Source organism: Canis lupus, chromosome 4 (genome assembly GCF_011100685.1).
Source record: "Canis lupus familiaris isolate Mischka breed German Shepherd chromosome 4, alternate assembly UU_Cfam_GSD_1.0, whole genome shotgun sequence".
Classification (NCBI taxonomy): Eukaryota; Metazoa; Chordata; class Mammalia; order Carnivora; family Canidae; genus Canis; species Canis lupus.
The window spans coordinates 60,656,122-60,672,486 of NC_049225.1; the positions used below are offsets into that span (position 1 = coordinate 60,656,122).

At 44.5% G+C, this 16,365-nt stretch overlaps 1 protein-coding gene across 6 annotated transcripts in view; it reads right to left on the minus strand.

Moving 5' to 3' along the window:
• The window catches only part of ABLIM3 (actin binding LIM protein family member 3), a 109,706-nt gene that overhangs the window by 53,290 nt on the left and 40,051 nt on the right, over positions 1-16,365 (minus strand). For all 6 annotated transcript variants that reach the window (XM_038535075.1, XM_038535079.1, XM_038535078.1 and 3 more), the window contains exons 4-6: positions 9,580-9,763; positions 7,710-7,822; positions 167-293 (exon numbers count right to left, since the gene is read on the minus strand). In XM_038535075.1, the coding sequence (XP_038391003.1) occupies positions 167-293; positions 7,710-7,822; positions 9,580-9,763 (424 nt within the window). The remainder of the gene's footprint in view (positions 1-166; positions 294-7,709; positions 7,823-9,579; positions 9,764-16,365) is intronic.

Sequence of the window (16,365 nt, forward strand, 5' to 3'; positions counted from 1 at the left end):
ACACCACGGAAGGGCCCAGGGGTTGGGGAGGTGCTGTTTGTGGCTGTGGTAGTGTGGTGGCCAGATGGAAGTGCAAGGAGGTACCCCTGGAGATTCAGGCAAGGGCCCCAAGGCCGGAAGAACAAAGGTGTTCTGGGAGTTGGGCAGGCCCGGGGGAGACACTCACTTGCTGATGTACTCCCCGGTGAGGATGACGCTGCAGGTCTGGCATTTGAAGCAGCTGACGTGCCACTGCTTATCCAGTGCCAGGAGCGACTGGCCGTGCTTGATCTCCTCCTTGCACCCAGCACAGTCTGCAAAGACAAGAGGACGTTGCTGAACAGAGCATCCTGGACCCCCTGACCACTGTGATCATCTCAATCCAAGTGAAGGAAACCCCTCTCTGAAAACCAGTTTTCCCCCAGCAACTTCCACCCTTGCACTGGCTCCTGCCCGGAGCTCTACCGGGTAAAAGCAAAGGCACTGGAGCCCTGGCCTCTGGACAAGAGGTCAAAGAGAGACATCCTAGGATTCTTCCAGAAAGTTCTTTGTCATACTGACTGCTGTACATCCCAAACAGACAGACCCTGCACTGCTTCTGGCCCACCCTCAAATAGTTAACTAAGCATGCTACTCTCCATGCCCTGGGGATCTGCAGCATCGGCTTCACCTGGGAACTTGCAGATGTGCAGCATCTCAGACCATCCAGACCTATTGAATTTCATCTTGATCTCCAAGCATGGTCAAGCCTGAGAAGCACTGCTCCAGGAGATAAGCTTAATATCTAATTTCTCCCATCCCTGGGCTGTATGCTTATGGGCAAGGGCCCTGTCTGTGTTTTGTGGTTAAATCTATCCTCTTGCCTAGGGCTGTGCTCGACACATAGTAGGACCTCACATCATATTTGCTGAATGAGTATGAAGGAGTGGACCTCATAGTACTCAGGAAAAGGATTGAATTTACTGTGCCTGCCCCTTCCCAACATGTTTGTAGGGCAGACAACATGAGTCTGCCAAACATTTTTCTCCCCAAGGATTAAAGAATCTGCTAAGACTGTCCCAATCCAGAGAGGTGTCCTTATTCTCCATCCTCATCACCCTGGAATGTATATCAGAGCCACAAAATGTGGGGACCAGGCATCTGCTCGTTGCTCAATCAGTGTCTGGGGAGGGGCAGGAAATGGAACCAGCGTCCAAGGTACTTGGGAGATGCTGGGAATTCAGGCCGACCGGATGGCCCACTCTGGAGGAGGAAAGGGTCATGGGACAAAGTTTACCAGAGGACAAACCTCCCAATTGGCGCCACCAGACGGAGGCATACTTTGGAGCAGCAGGGAGAAAAGAAACTGCGTTAAGTTGGGAGAGGCTGGCTGGAAGCCCTCATGTCCAGCTGGGAGCCAGTCCTGGGAGGGAAGATGATGTGCCCGCACTGTCTAGGAAGAGGGTGTGCCCAGCAAACTGTGGGGAGGGTCTGAGCCCTGAAGAAGTGCTTGTAGGAGGCAACTCCCATAGGATCCACCTCTTAGTGCCTTTCTAACACCCCTTAGCGCAGGCTGGGGGGTGGGACGGTCCCTGATTGCAACATGCTTCAAGCCCCAGGCCTTCAGATAGGGCCAGGAGGACAGTTCTGGGATTTCTCTTCCTTCCTTCCTCCTGGAATAGGCCTACCCACCTCCATCCCAATAATCACAGGCTTTAGAATGTGATCATTTAGAGAAGTCAGGCACCCCCTGTCTTTTTAATGAAGTGACCTGCTCAAGCTCAGCATAGAAGAAAGTGAGAGCTCAGGGGTCAGGTTCTGAACCACAAATACTGAACTTATGTCTGCGGGGCTCCTTGATGGGTTCAATAGTTCCACAGGGGCTATGTTCACAGAGCACTTGGTCACAGTTCCACCTAATGCAGGAATCTACAGCATTCTTGACAGGCGAGCACCATCCTCTGCATAATTGCCTCCAGGGGTAGGAAGCTCACTCCCTTTTGAGGAAGCCCATTTTGCCTTCGGACAGGCAAAATTCTCACGAGTGCCTTCTTTTTTTTTTAATTTTAATTTTTAAAAATATGTATTATATAAAGATTTAAGATTTATTCTTTTTTTGTTTTGCTTTGTAACTCCACTTTTAATTTCCTGATTTTTTTTTTTTTTTTTTTTGAGCATAGTTGACACACAATGTTCCATCAGTTTCAGGTGTACAACATAGGGATTCAACAACTCTATACCTTATGCTATGCTTACCCCAAGTGTAGCTGCCATCTGTCACCATATACCACTATTACGGTATCATTGGCCATAGTCCTTACACTGTGCCTTTCATCTCCATGAATTATTCATCCCATAACTGGAAGCCTGTATGTCCCATTCCCCTTCACTCCTTCACCCATCCCCCATCCCCCTTGCCTCTGGCAACCATCAGTTTGTTCTCTGTATTTATGGGTCTGTTTCTGCTTTTTTTGGTTTGTTATTTCATTAGTTTTGTTTCTTAGATTCTACATGTAAGTGAAATCGTACAGTATTTTTCTTTATCTGACTTATTTCACTTAGCATAACACCCTTTAGGTCCATCCATTTTGTTGCAAATATTTCACTCTTTTTTGTGACTAATATTCCATGGTATATATATATATGCTACATCTTTATCCATTCACCAATTGATGGATACTTGGGTTACTTCCATATTTTGGCTATTATAAGCAATAATTCAATAAACAGAGGGGTGAATATATCGTTTTAAACTAGTGTTTTTGTTTTCTTTGGGAAAATACCCAACCGTGGAGTTCCTAGATCATATGGTATTTCTATTTTTAAATTTTTGAGGAGCCTTAATACTATTTCCCACAGGGGCTGCACCAATCCACATTCTCACCAACAGCACACAAGTTTCCCTTTTTCTCCACATCCTTGCCAACACTTTTCATTTCTTGTCATGACTGCCTTCTTCTTCTTTTTTTTTTTTTTTAGAGGGAAAGAGAGAGAGTGAGAGAGTGCATGGTAGTGGGGGTAGGGGAGGGACAGAGGGAGAGGGAATCCCAAGCAGGCTCCATGCCCAGCATGGAGCCCAATGTGGGATTTGATCTCACTACCCTGAGATCATGACCTGAGCTGAAATTAAGAGTCAGACGCCTAACAGAAGGAGCCATCGAGGTGCCCCATGACTGCCTTCTTTATGTGAAGCTAAGACCTGACTCCTTGTGATGCTCCTTATTTTATGCAATAAGAATAACCTACCTCTTTTGCCTCCTGACCATTTCCTCCAAATATTTAAAGACAACTGCAATTTCTTTCATCTTCATTCCTTATACTTCACTTTTTCTTGCTTGATGCAGTCACCCACTGATCAAACTCACTTGTCGACTCCGTGGAGCTAGGTATGTTATGGCCAACAACACAATTCCCTACCTCTCCAATACATCTCATTTGAATAGCTGCATCCTTTTGTGGCCACATTCTAGCAATGAGTCTCATCTTCTTAAGTTGCAATGATACATCTGGAATGGACTTGGCACCTTGAGTTAAAATTCAGGGGGCAGTACAGTGCAGTGGTTAGAGGCTGGGCTGGGAGGATAGAGTGGATGGTGAGAAGCTGGCTGATGGCAGAAGCCCAGCCCCCTCACTTCCTCGTGTGACCACTAAGCTTCTACTTCTGCATCTGAAAATCTTCCTTATGACACTGGTATGAAGATGTACTATCATCAGGCCTGTAAGGACTCAATACATCAGCTTAACAAATGGTCCTAATTTCATGTTCTTGTGTTTTTAACCCATATTCTGTGCACTGTCCAGTCTCTGATCTGAGGTCAGAAGAATATTTCAGCAGGGAAGGCCTGCTGATTCCTCCTCTATGTGGTTTTTCTTTCCATGTTATACTGTGGGTCCTCCACCACTGGCCTCGGATTGATCAGAACCCTTTCCTCCCTCTTCTTCTTCCTTTCAACCTTGACCTCTGGTGGAGCTTCAGGCATCTACCCAGGAGCTCATGAGTCTGGTAAAATAGGCACAGTTAGGAAAACTACACCCTGCCACGAGTTGGTTGCTGTGCAGTCAGCTGTCCACTCCTCATATGTTCCTCTATTCCAAAATTACAACCTTCAGCTGGCAGAAAGTATGATGCCACCACCTGTTCCCTCAAATCCCTCAGTTTACTGAGGTCCCTAAAGACTCCAGACAGCCATTTTTAGTTTTTCTTGACTGTGTCATACATTCCACTTAGATCAACAAAAATGAGTGGGTTTTATGAGTCATAGCCAGCTCCCTTCCTTGCTTTAGATAACTAATCCAGGAAGACAGGACCCTTCCCAATTAGCAAATCATGTCTGGTGTGAAGGGAATTGGTTCCAGGGCCAGAATGCCTGGGCCCACATTCCAGTTTCATTACTTACTATTTGCATGACTCTGGGCAAGTTATTTATATTCTTTGGGTCTCACTTTTCTCATCTATAAACAATCACTCTTCTCTCCCTCACTATAATGAAATATTATGTATAGATATTATGTATAGAAAACTTAGTGCATTGCCTGACAATAGTAACAGTCAATCAGTGTAAGTAGTGGTGATGATGGTGATGGTGGTATTGGTGGTGGTGATAATATGTGGTGGTGTTTTTGGTAGTGATGGTGGTGGTGGTGTGGTGGTGGTAGTGTTGGGGATGGTGTTGGTAGTGATGGTGGTGACAGTTGTGATGGTGGTGGTGGTGGTGGTGATGGTATGGGTAGAGATGTGGTGACAGTTGTGATAGTGATGGTGGTGGTGATGGTGACAGTTGTGATAGTGATGGTGGTGGTGATGGTGACAGTTGTGATTGTCATGGTAGTGGTGGTGCTGCTGGTAGTGATGGTGGTGACAGTTATGATGGTGATGTCACTACTGCTGCTGATTTCTCTCAGTGAAAATGGTGAGAGAATACTTCTTATTCTTGTAAAAAGTAACACAATTATTATTATTATTTTGATAGTTCCTGAGTTTTCTTCTTGATCTCCTTTGAGTAGTTTCTACTCCTGTTGTTCCAGAATGTTTTTATTCACCCTCCAGGGATGAAATGTCACACCCCTACTCCCCTGTAGATGAAAAATACATCATGTTTTCCTCCTTTTTCCTTTTCCATAATACATTCTTCATCTTATCCCTCTCTTGAACCTGGTTTTGGTTCTCTCTATCCTTCAGGAACTCAGCAGACCTTCCAACATCCCCTCTAGTTATCTGCAGCATGGACACTGACCACCTCTGGGGAGAAAACTCTTCTGTGAAACATATTCCCTATAGTAGCATCCACTGCTTGATGTATTTACTTTGTGAGTATAACAGGATGAGCCTCGATCCTGGGCACTCCCCCTGGAGAATGTGCTCACTTGTTCTCATTATTCACTATTCTTCACCTTCCTCTGCCTTTGGACTCCCAGAATTATGGTGGAGAATTTAGCAGCCTCTCCTCAAGGACGCTCTCACATATAGGATTCCTACATTCAGCCAAGGAACTCCCCCACCTCTCTGAGATCCCTAGTGCGTGTAGTAACGCAGTACAAGCCAAGAGAAATAACAGATTCAGGAATCCTATTCTCTCTTTGGTGTGCTTTCCAGATTAAATCTCCAAGTCCACAGCATCCCTCACTTTATATTTAGAGAGTATTTTACACACTATGATGTATGCTAGTCTGGCTCCTGGATACTAATACATTTGTTTTCCATAAAGCTGGGTAAATGGAGCCCCAGCAAGGCTATGTATCTGCTGTGCTTCACATAGAGGGTTGGCATGCTCCTGGCTCCAGCCTACCATTCTCTACTGCCTCACACAGGGTCCTATGGATCTCTGGGTGCCTCTGCAGCATCAGTTACAGGGCTGTGGTCCTGCATCCCAGCACTTCAGCCTTGCTGTCATTCTGCACGCTGCTTTCAAGGAATCATGAAAGATAACAGTGTGTGCACTCAGCCACCATGAGATGGAAACCTGCTCAGACCAGCAAACTGTTCTTGAATGTCACTAAGGACGCTGAAGGAAGTGCTCTGCACATTCTGTAAGCAGATCTGATTAGATCTAGAGGAAGGAAGGGCGAGGGAGGGAGCCTTCCCATCATCTTTCTCCACGCTGGGTGGGCTCTGATGGAGTCCCTTGGGGCCAAGCCCTGCTGACTAGGGGTGTTCTGTGCTCACTCCCTCAGCAGGATGCAGCCCCAGCATGCTGACTCTGTCGGTGCTCCGCACCCGCACAGTGGTGTAGCACAGGAGGCTAATGGGTTTTCATTGATTCTGCTGTGGAGGCCAGTAGGAGTGTCATATAATGTGAAGAAACACTGGAGCCTAGTGTGGCTTACTGCAGGCTCCGGGGGCCAGGTCCACGTGTCTGTGGGCACCTGCCGTCAGCAGCCTGACAAGGGCATCTGGAAACAGCGATTTAGACACCTTACCACTAGACACACTTGAGAGGAATGGATGTTCCACGAATTCGAATGACAGTTCTGAGGTACACTCTTGATCCTCAGTTTCCCCCCAGATCTATGGTTTGGTGATGAAACATAACACTATGGTGTGAAAGAAGTTCCCCTCATCTCTAAGTGGGGATTCTCAGTCTTAGTGGCAGCAAATGCATCACCAGGAAGCTTATTAAGAATCCACATTTCTGGGACGCCTGGGTGGTGGGGCTGCCTCTCTCTCTCTGTGTCTCTCATGAATAAATAAATAAATAATCTTTTTTTAAAATAAAGAATGCACATTTCTAGGTTCCTTTCTAAAAGAAGTCCAAAGGGAGGGGCACCTGGGTAGCTCAGTCGGTTAAGTGTCTGCCTTCAGCTCAGGTCATGATCCCAGGGTTCTGAGACTGAACCCAGAGTGGGCTCCCTGCTCAGTGGGGAGCCTGCTTCTTCCTCTCCCTCTGCCCCTCTACACTCATACTCTTTCTCGTTTGCTGTCTCTCTCTGTCTCTCTCTCTCAAGTAAATAAATAAAATCTTCGAAGAAAGATTAAAAAAAAAAAGTCCGAGGTGGATCTGAAAATCTATGTTTACCAGTTATGCAGTGAAGCTGAGGCAGTGTTCCCCAGGACACTCTCTGAGACATTACCACAACCCTTGTGGCTTGCTCCCATATTTCTCCTTTTTTAATTTTTTAATTTTTTAAAAAAAATTTTAAAATTTTTATTTATTTATGATAGTCACACACACACAGAGAGAGAGAGAGAGAGAGAGAGAAAGAGAGAGAGAGAGGCAGAGACATAGGCAGAGGGAGAAGCAGGCTCCATGCACCGGAAGCCTGACGTGGGATTCGATCCCGGGTCTCCAGGATCGCGCCCTGGGCCAAAGGCAGGCGCTAAACCGCTGCGCCACCCAGGGATCCCCCCATATTTCTCCTTTTTAAGATGTGTCCGTGTATACTTTTTAGTGGAATTTGTAAAAACTGAGAACCACTGGTGGCTTCATCAGCCCTGTTAGGGAGCCCTGGGGAACATGGATCCAGAGGGGAGATAAGATCAGGAGCCAGCTCATCCCAGAAGAGCCCCACCCAAGTGGCCAAACATGGTACAGGCTGTCATGGTCTATAATCAGCAGCCTGCTTTCCCTGCATTTCTGCTTAAGGAAGCTTGTGAGTCTGGGCTGTATGCCAAGTGGGTCAGGCTTCAGGAGTCCTCCAGGGTGGAAACCTCCCCCACTTCCCTCCGGGCCTGCAGGAGCGGATGACGGAGTGGGGACGGGGAGCCCTAGGAGGCATGGCCTGCAGACAGGGAGGTGCCCAGGGGGAGGACTCACGGCTTGGTCCGCGGATCTTGATGGGCTTACTGCTGGTCATGGACTGGGAGCATGTCTGACACACGCATTCCTTCCCGCTGAAGGTCACCTTGTCTCCAATGGGGAAAGGCTTCCTACAAGGGAGATAAAAGAGCAATTCAACACCTCTTCTCTAGAGGGCTTCCAGGTCTACTGGTGAGCTGATGGCAGATGCGCAGATACGCCCAAAGCTCATTGGTCCCCCACACAACATACCTTCTATTATACCAGGTAAATTCAAGTGCCGTTCATAGTGACTAAACCACTCATTTGGGGCCAGGACTGGAACTGCCCCCCACCGGGGGGGGGGCATTTATACGATTTTAAACACTGGGCAAATCATAGCACTTAGTGAAGCTTGCAATTCTCAGCTGTAAATGAATAGGTCAATACTTCCTCCTAGGGCTACCCCTTCTTCCTGGAAGGGCTTTTGCCATCCCAACCTCACCTATCCCCCTATATCAAGAAGAACTCATTCAACTCCTAAATTCACCAACATTTCTTCCTTTCACTGTGCAGGACATTTAGAAGTCCACAAATCACCGCCTCCTCTGTTCTGCCCTTGTGTAGTTTGGGTTCCAGAGTTCAGAAGTCTCAGACTTGCACATGTTCTACCTCCCTACGCAAATATAAACTGTACAGAGAATCCCTGGCACTGGGGAGCCCATTGTTCAGCTGCTCTTGCGCATGAGTACTGACCTGTCATAAAGGACATCTTGACTGGGACATTGATCTGTGGTAAAGGACAGAGCATGACCTTGGGGAGGCACTGCATCTGTATGAGGCTTGACAGAAACTTCACTTTAAACCATTTCAACCTGTCTGTGCTAACCTCCAGTGGGTCTGGGATTCTGGGACCCCGGGCCAAGGTTTTAAGAGATGGATGAATAAGTGACTTCCACCGGGGGATTTTATTTTCTTATACACTCTGTCATTAGCCTCAGTGGAAACCCAAACTAGTAACTAACAGGTAGTTATTTTATGGGGAGAATAATTAATCTATAAATCCCTTTCCTAATTAAAAAAGGCATATATTTATTCCAAACCATGTTTTCAACATATGACTTAATCAGAGCAGTCCATTGAATTTTAATGTGTTTGTGGGCAAGGCTGAGGTCTCCTTTATTTTTTGCATCTTCTTAATGGGGTGCTTGACATACAGTGGACCCTTCACGTACATCTGCTAAGTTATTAAGGAACCGGGCTGCAGGACATGAGGGGGAGGGATGGGTGAGATTTCCATCACCTACCACGTTACCTGAGAGGCTAGATGGTTATCATATGATAATGAGGAGAATAACAAAAGCAAACACAATTATATCCCAGTCACTGAGCTAAAGTCTCTGCAAGTACTATCTCATTTATCTTCATGAAAACCCCAATAATGTTGGGATGGTTTTGATGCCCATCTTACAGATGAAGAAGCTGAGGCTTACAGTGTGTGTTGGAGGGATCACTTGTCAGGGTCATGGAGAAAGCCTACAAACAGATATCTCTGTGCCACATGTGGCTGAGGGGGTGGCAGCTGGTCCAGATGCCTGGTTTCCAAAATGGGCTGAGTACTCAGTGGCTCTTTTGAGGACTTCTGATGGGAAATGGGAAGCTGAAGGTGGGGGCTCTGGTCCTCATTCTGTCTTGATAGACAAACAAACTATTGTTTTACATTAGATCATATCTGACAGGCAGGATTTAGCTGCTAAACGGTTTGAAAACCACTGGCCTGTCAGATCACTCCACCCCTGAGATCCTAGAAATCCAAGTGTCCAGCATACAGCCCCATGAGCCCCACAGCTGCCAGGGGGTTCAGGCAGAGGGACCTGGCCTCCACTGGTTACCTGCCCAGCCTGCCCACCTGCACAAGCTGCATACGAAGCACTTCGGGTGGTAGGTGCGGCCCAGCGCAGAGATGACCTCGCCGGTGATGAAGTCCCTGCAGCTGTCACAGCGGGTGCCATAGAGCTGCTGGTAGTCCTGAGTGCAGATGTACTCCTGGTTCTTGAAGAAGAAGCCCGACTGGGCCAGGCCACAGCCACACACTTTGGGGGGGGGGGTGGGCAAGGAGAGAAACAGAGCAGGCTGAGTCCAGGGAAGGTCTGCAAGCAAGCAGGAGGTTCTCACTGGGGACAAGGCTGGTGTCTGACTTGGTCAGGAGTGGCCTGAAAATGGCGGCCATCAGACCTCATGGGGGCGAGTGCTCCTTAAAGTGTATCCTGAAGACCACTTGCATTGGAGTCACCACCGGGCACCTTGGGATGCAGATGCCTGGGCCTGAATCAGACTCCCCCAGGGTTAGGACTCAGGTATTTGCATTTTAGCACACTCCCAGGCTGATTCTCATGAGACCACTGATGTTGGTCAATACAATCCTCTCAATACCTGGTTGAAAGTTTAGGGCCATGTGGCTCACAGAAGGCCCTACTGGTGGTATTATGAACCTGATAAGAATCATTCAGTTAAAATTTCCCTCGGCACTTTCTATGTGCATGATTCCGTGCTGGGTAAATACAATTTAGGATGGCAATGGGATGGATGATTTGAAGTTTATAATCTGCTCACATCATAGAAATCAAGAGTTGGTCTGTTCCCAGGCAAGAATGATAAAACACGATCTCTGAACTGTGAAGAGCTAACAATATATGCCAAGAGATGACCTTATAGAACATACATCATGCGCAATAGGCCACGGGCTGTTGCAGGCAGCAAGTGCTGTGAGTGGGGAGGAAAAGGGAGCAATGTCAGTAGCGGAGGGTTCAGGGGGGCTTCTCAGAGGAGGTGGCACTTAAGTTGGACTCTGAAGGCAGAATGAGCTAAAGAACACAAGCAGGAAGTTGCAAGGGATATTTGTGTGGAGGTGGGACTGGAATAGGGGTGATGTTTTGAGGGAGTGGAGGGCAGTAATACAGAAAAATATTGACAGATCAGTTGGCCCTTAGGAGGGCCTAAGTCCAGCTTAAGAAGTTTAGGCTTTGTGGGATATTGAGAAGCCATGGACGGTTTTTCTCTCAGTTTTTACAAAGCCTCCAAAAATTATTTTGAAACTCTCCAACATATACAAAAGAAGAGAGAAGGTTACAATGATGTCCTATCAGCCAGTTGCAAAAATGACCAATTGCATTGATAGTTTTTGAATTGGCAGGCAACATGATGTCATAGGAATCATGAGATATCCTTGTGGACAATATGAAGATGTTGTAATAGAAGAGTAGGTGGATGTAATTATAGGTGCTTGAACAACTGAATCATGTGCGACTCTCTTCCCCCAAAGAACTTAGAAACGTGGGAAATGAGACTTCCCTCTGAGGGTTAAGTTACAAAATCAACAACTAATGGGAACAGCAGAAAAGTTCCCTCCAAGAGGGTGAATGGCTCTCAGGGTCACCAGTACTGCTGAATGTATTGATCTGGCTAAAGCAAGGGTGGGCAGCCAAGACGGGGCTGGCCAGCAATCAAAGGAAGGCCACTGGGGAGCCCATTCCAACCCTATGACCAGCCTCCTTGTTCTGAGTCTGCATTCACGAAGTGACTGATCATTTCTCTTTCTACATAGACCTTTGGGAGAGAAGCAATTGGTCAGGGCAATGGAGAATTATAACTCGTTTACATTAATAAACGGGCACTCTGATTTTATACCTTGGTTTCCCAAGGACTTGGTTAGCATGAATCAGCTTTCTCAAGCATGATCAATGGTGAACAAACCAGTGAGATGGAATTCCAAGCCTGTAATTGTGGAGACCTGGCCTAGACTGGGTGATGCTACCCTACTAAATACTACCTCCTTTTCATAGGGAAAGTTGTATTGCAAAAGCAGCCAGGTTAAAGATAGGAGGGACTTCCAGGCTCATGGCAGAAATATTTCCCAAATGTTTGTTCACCCTGCAGGCCAGAGGCAGCCTTATAGGGCCAGGATGAGTGAGGAGGAGGGCAGCCCCAGATGTCACAGCATTAGGGGGATAGTGCAAGCCAGTGGGAGATATAGTAGTCTGGGAGGTGGGCCACCTGGGGTCTGGATTTGTCACTGTCACTAACTCTCTGGGTGACAATGAACTTGGTGTCTGTTTACATGTATGTAAAATGAAGAAGGTGGATTAAAAAGTGACGTGAGCTTTTCTTCTGACACTGTGAGTCTGACATCATGAGTCTAGGAGAAGCAGAGCTTCTTTTGGGACTGATCAGGTGCCTAAACACTCTAAACTCAGTACGAGGTTGGGCTGGCTGCCCCTGGAGATCACCCTGCCTGCAGAGAGGCAGGGCATATTGGTGGAGGTATTGGTGGTTGATGGGGGAGGGTTCATCTTCTACCAGGGTTCACGAAAAGTCATCACGTCAAACAATGCCTCAAGAGCCAGCAAGGACAGAGTACAGGCCGTCCTGGGCTGTGCAGGTGGCAGATCAATTGACTTCATGGCTGTGGAATTAGTTAGGTCATGGCCTACGACCTCATTGGAGACAGCTCCTGTTTTTTTCCTTCTTCTCTCTCCTTTGTTTTCCTTTCCAACTCCACCCCCAAAGCCACCTCTCCCAGTGGACAAAACCAGGAGGCCATAAGAAAACTTGGAACAATTGGTTCCTCCATTCCTCCCACCAAGGAGCTGAAGGAGGAAGTTTTTGGTAGAAAGGATATAAAGGTTGATAAGAATCTCAGGGGGGTTCCTGGAAATACAGTGGGGAACACAGGGATAGAAGGCAAGTTGGACAGCATGACAGATGTATTTGAGGCTGAGCAGAGCCCGGCATTCAAACAACAGAAAAGGCCTTGGAGAGGGTCTACAGTATGAAATTGATGTGGAATTAACACAACCAGGACAGGCGTTATTCTGTGAATTAAAAAAAAAAAAAGTCTATTGATGAAAAAAAAAAAAGCAGATCATTTGGTTTGACAGTGGGACAGGATATGAAGCATTAGAACTGCTTTGAGAAAATCAGGAATGAATGTTCACTGTTAATATGATGTCCAGAAGGAGACCTTGCACATAGTCTGTGTTTCAGGGGAAAACAGACTATTCTGTGGGTCACTGGACCTTTGTCCAGGTTTCTATTCCACCACTCAGATGCTGGAAAAGGCTTTGAAAAAGTTACCCCACCTCTCCTGAGCTCAGCTACCTCATCTGTGAAATGAAGGGGCTATGTGGTAACTGAGAACATACCCAGATCTGTGAGTCCATGAGTCTATCATATATATATGATCCTGTTGATTTTCAACTTTTCCAATGAGATGGAGTTTTACAGAATTTCAAAACTAAACGGTTAGTTAGAAGGGCCCCTGAGCATGATCTATTTAACATTTAAACATTAAAATTACGAAATATAGTAGACATACAGAAAATGTAGTAAATATACACGTACAGTTTAAAGAAGAAGAATAAAATACACTCCCAGGTATCCACTCCCAAGTTTATGAACTAGAACATCCCCAATGTCTGGGAAGCTGTTTGCATCTCCCCAAAGCATCCCCTCCCCACGCTGGCCCTAAATGTGTGTTTGTCATTCTCTTGCTTTTCTTTCTACTTTGACCACCTCTGATGTATCCACAAGTAATGCATTGTTCAGTTTTGCCTTTTTTGAACTTTATGTTGATGGAACCCCACTGGACTTATTCTTCTGTGCTTGTTTCATACTCTCAGGATTATGTTTTTGAGATTTGTCCATATCGATGTATATAACTGTATTTTTCATTTTTACTGCTGTGCTGTGTTCCATTGTTTGTATCACAATCGATCTACTCCAGTGTTGAAGGACATTTGAGAAGCTTGCAGTTTTTTTTTTTTTTTTACGGAAATGCTGCTTTGAACATTCTCATATCTGTGATATGAGGTGAAGCCTTGCTGTTTTCCAAATAGTTTTTCCCATTTACATTTGCACCAGCAGTTTCCACTGACCTATGTCATCACTGAAGGCTGATAATATATGTAGTCAACATGGTAAGCTACCAAACGTCATCTTATTATGATTTTATTTAATTAACTTAATTTTTTAAAAAACACTCTTTTCTTGCTTTTTAGAGAGCAGGGCGGGAAGGGTGGGGTACTGACAAAGAGGAAGGGAGAGAAAGAATCTTAAGCAGGCTCCACATCCAGTGCAAACCCAACTTGGGGCTTCATCTCACCACCCGGAGACCATGACCTGAGCCAAAATCAAGAGTGAGATGCTCAACCAACTAAGTCACGCAGGTGCCTCATCTTATTGTGATTTTAATTTTCAGTTACCTGATTATTAATGAAATTGAGAATCTTTTTATATGCTTATGGGCCATTTATGTTTTCAAGGTCCATCCACTGAACGTATGGCTCCATAATATTCCACCACACTTTATTTATCTGTTTATTGGTTGATGGATATTTGAATTGTTTCCAATTTTTAACTTTATGAATAGAACATTCATACATAAGTTTTTGTGTGGGCATATGTTTTTGCTTCTCTTAAGCATGCATCTAATGAATTTGAAATCGTTAGGTCATATGGTAACTCTACATTGAACTCCTAGAGGAACTGCAAGCCTGTTTTCCACAGCAGCTATGCATTTCGCATTCCCACCAGCAATGGATGAGGGTTCCTTCTGTTTTCTCCACGCTCTTGCCAATGCTTGTATTCTCTGTCTTTTTGAATATGGCTGATCTCGTGGGTGTGATATGTGTCTCCTTGTGGTCTGATGTGCATTCTCAGATGGCTAATGATATTGAGCATTTTTCCATGTGTTTATCTGACATTTGTAGAACTTCTTTGGAGAAACCTCTATTCAGATCCTTTGCCCATTTTGAAATTGGATTATTTGTCTTTTTCTTAGTAAGTTGTAAGAATCCCTTATATAGTTTAGATACGAGTTCTTTACTAGACGTACGATTCGCAAATTTCCTCTACCATTCAGTGGGGTTGACATTTTACGTTCTTGATGGTATATTTTGAAGCACAGAGAAGTGTTTAATTTGGATGACATCTAATTCATCTATTTTTCTTCTTCTTTTTAAAAGACTTTATTTATTTGAGACAGAGAGAGAAAGAGAAAGAGAAAGAGCGAGACAGAGAGAGAAAGAGAAAGAGAAAGAGAGAGCAAGAGAAAGAGAGGGGCAGAGAAGAGGTAGAAGGAGACTGCCCACTGAACAGAGAGCCTGACGTGGGGCTCCATCCCAGGACCCTGAGATCATGACCTGAGCCTACAGAGCCATCCAGGTGCCCCCACCTATTTTTCTTCTGTTGTTTGTGCTTTGGGTGTCATAGCTAAGAAGTCTTTGCCTAACTCAAGGTCACAAAGACTTACTCATATTTTCTCCTGAAAGTTTCATAGTTTTAGTTCTTACATGTAGGTTTTTTACTTATTTTGAGCTCATTTTTGTGTAAGGCCACCCTTAATTAATTTTCGTATATTGGTCTTTTACCCTGAAACCCTGATGAACTTATTTGTTATTTCTAATAGTTTTTTAGTGCATTCCTTAGGATTTGCTATAATAAGATCATGTCATGTGCATATAGAAATAAGCTTATTTTTTCTTTTTCAATCTAGATGTCTTTTATTTCATTTTCATGCATAACCAACCCAATATGAACCTGCAGTACAATGCTGAGTGGAGGTAGTGAGAGCAAACATCTTTTTGTTACTTTTGATTTTACAGCAGGCAGGCAGTCTTTCACCATTAAGTACGATGTTAGCTATAGGTTCGTCTCTGTTCTTGAAAGATATTTTTGCTGAACACATAATCCTAAACTTACTTTCAGTACATACAGGTATTATTCCACTGGTCTCTGGCTTCCTTGTTGCGACTAACATATCAGTTGTCAGTCTATTTAGCATTCATAAGCAGATGGTCTATTTTTTCTCTCTGGCTGTTTTTAAGATTGTCTTTTGTCTTTGTGATCTGCAATTTCATTCTGATGATGTATATAGATGGATTTCTTTTATATTTTTTCTACTGGCATTTATTAAGTTTCTGGATCTAAGGATTTGTGTCTTTGAACAGTTCTAGAAAATTCACAGCTGTCATATCTCCAAATATTGTCTTCCCACTCGTGTATTCTATTACATATCTCTAGAACTCTGATTGAATATATGTCAAACCTTTCCAATATTTTCTCCACGTATAAACTTTTATTTTTACCACCTTCTTATATTCCTGGACCATATGCATAGGCCTTTTTCTTGTCTAAATCCTACAGTCCATTAATTATCTCTTCAGGAACATCTAATCTGCTATATAATCCATATGCTGACTTTTAAATTTCAAATATTATGTATTTTTATTTCTAAAGTTTTGTTTCTTTTTTAAATCTGCTGTGCTATTTGTTATAATGTGTTGTTTCTTGCTCATTTTTTATGGCTCTTCTTACCTATTTAAATGTATTGTATGCAGTCATTTTATAACGTCAGAAAATACCAATTTTTTATGAAATCTTTGAAGTTCTGATTCTTCTCTTCATTGTTTCTGTTGACTCTTCCTCCATTATGATTTGTGTGTTTTTGACTGTGAGTTAGACTGTGAGTTACTCATTTTGCTAATAAAGTTACCTGTGTGAATTCTTTGAGGAGTAATGCTGAGTAAAGCTGAGTCCTTCCAAAGAGGAATATTACTTGTTTCTGCCATTTGCCAAATGTGGGATGACTTTCTTTTAAATTCTCTTTCACTTTTTAAAAATTTATGCCAAATATATT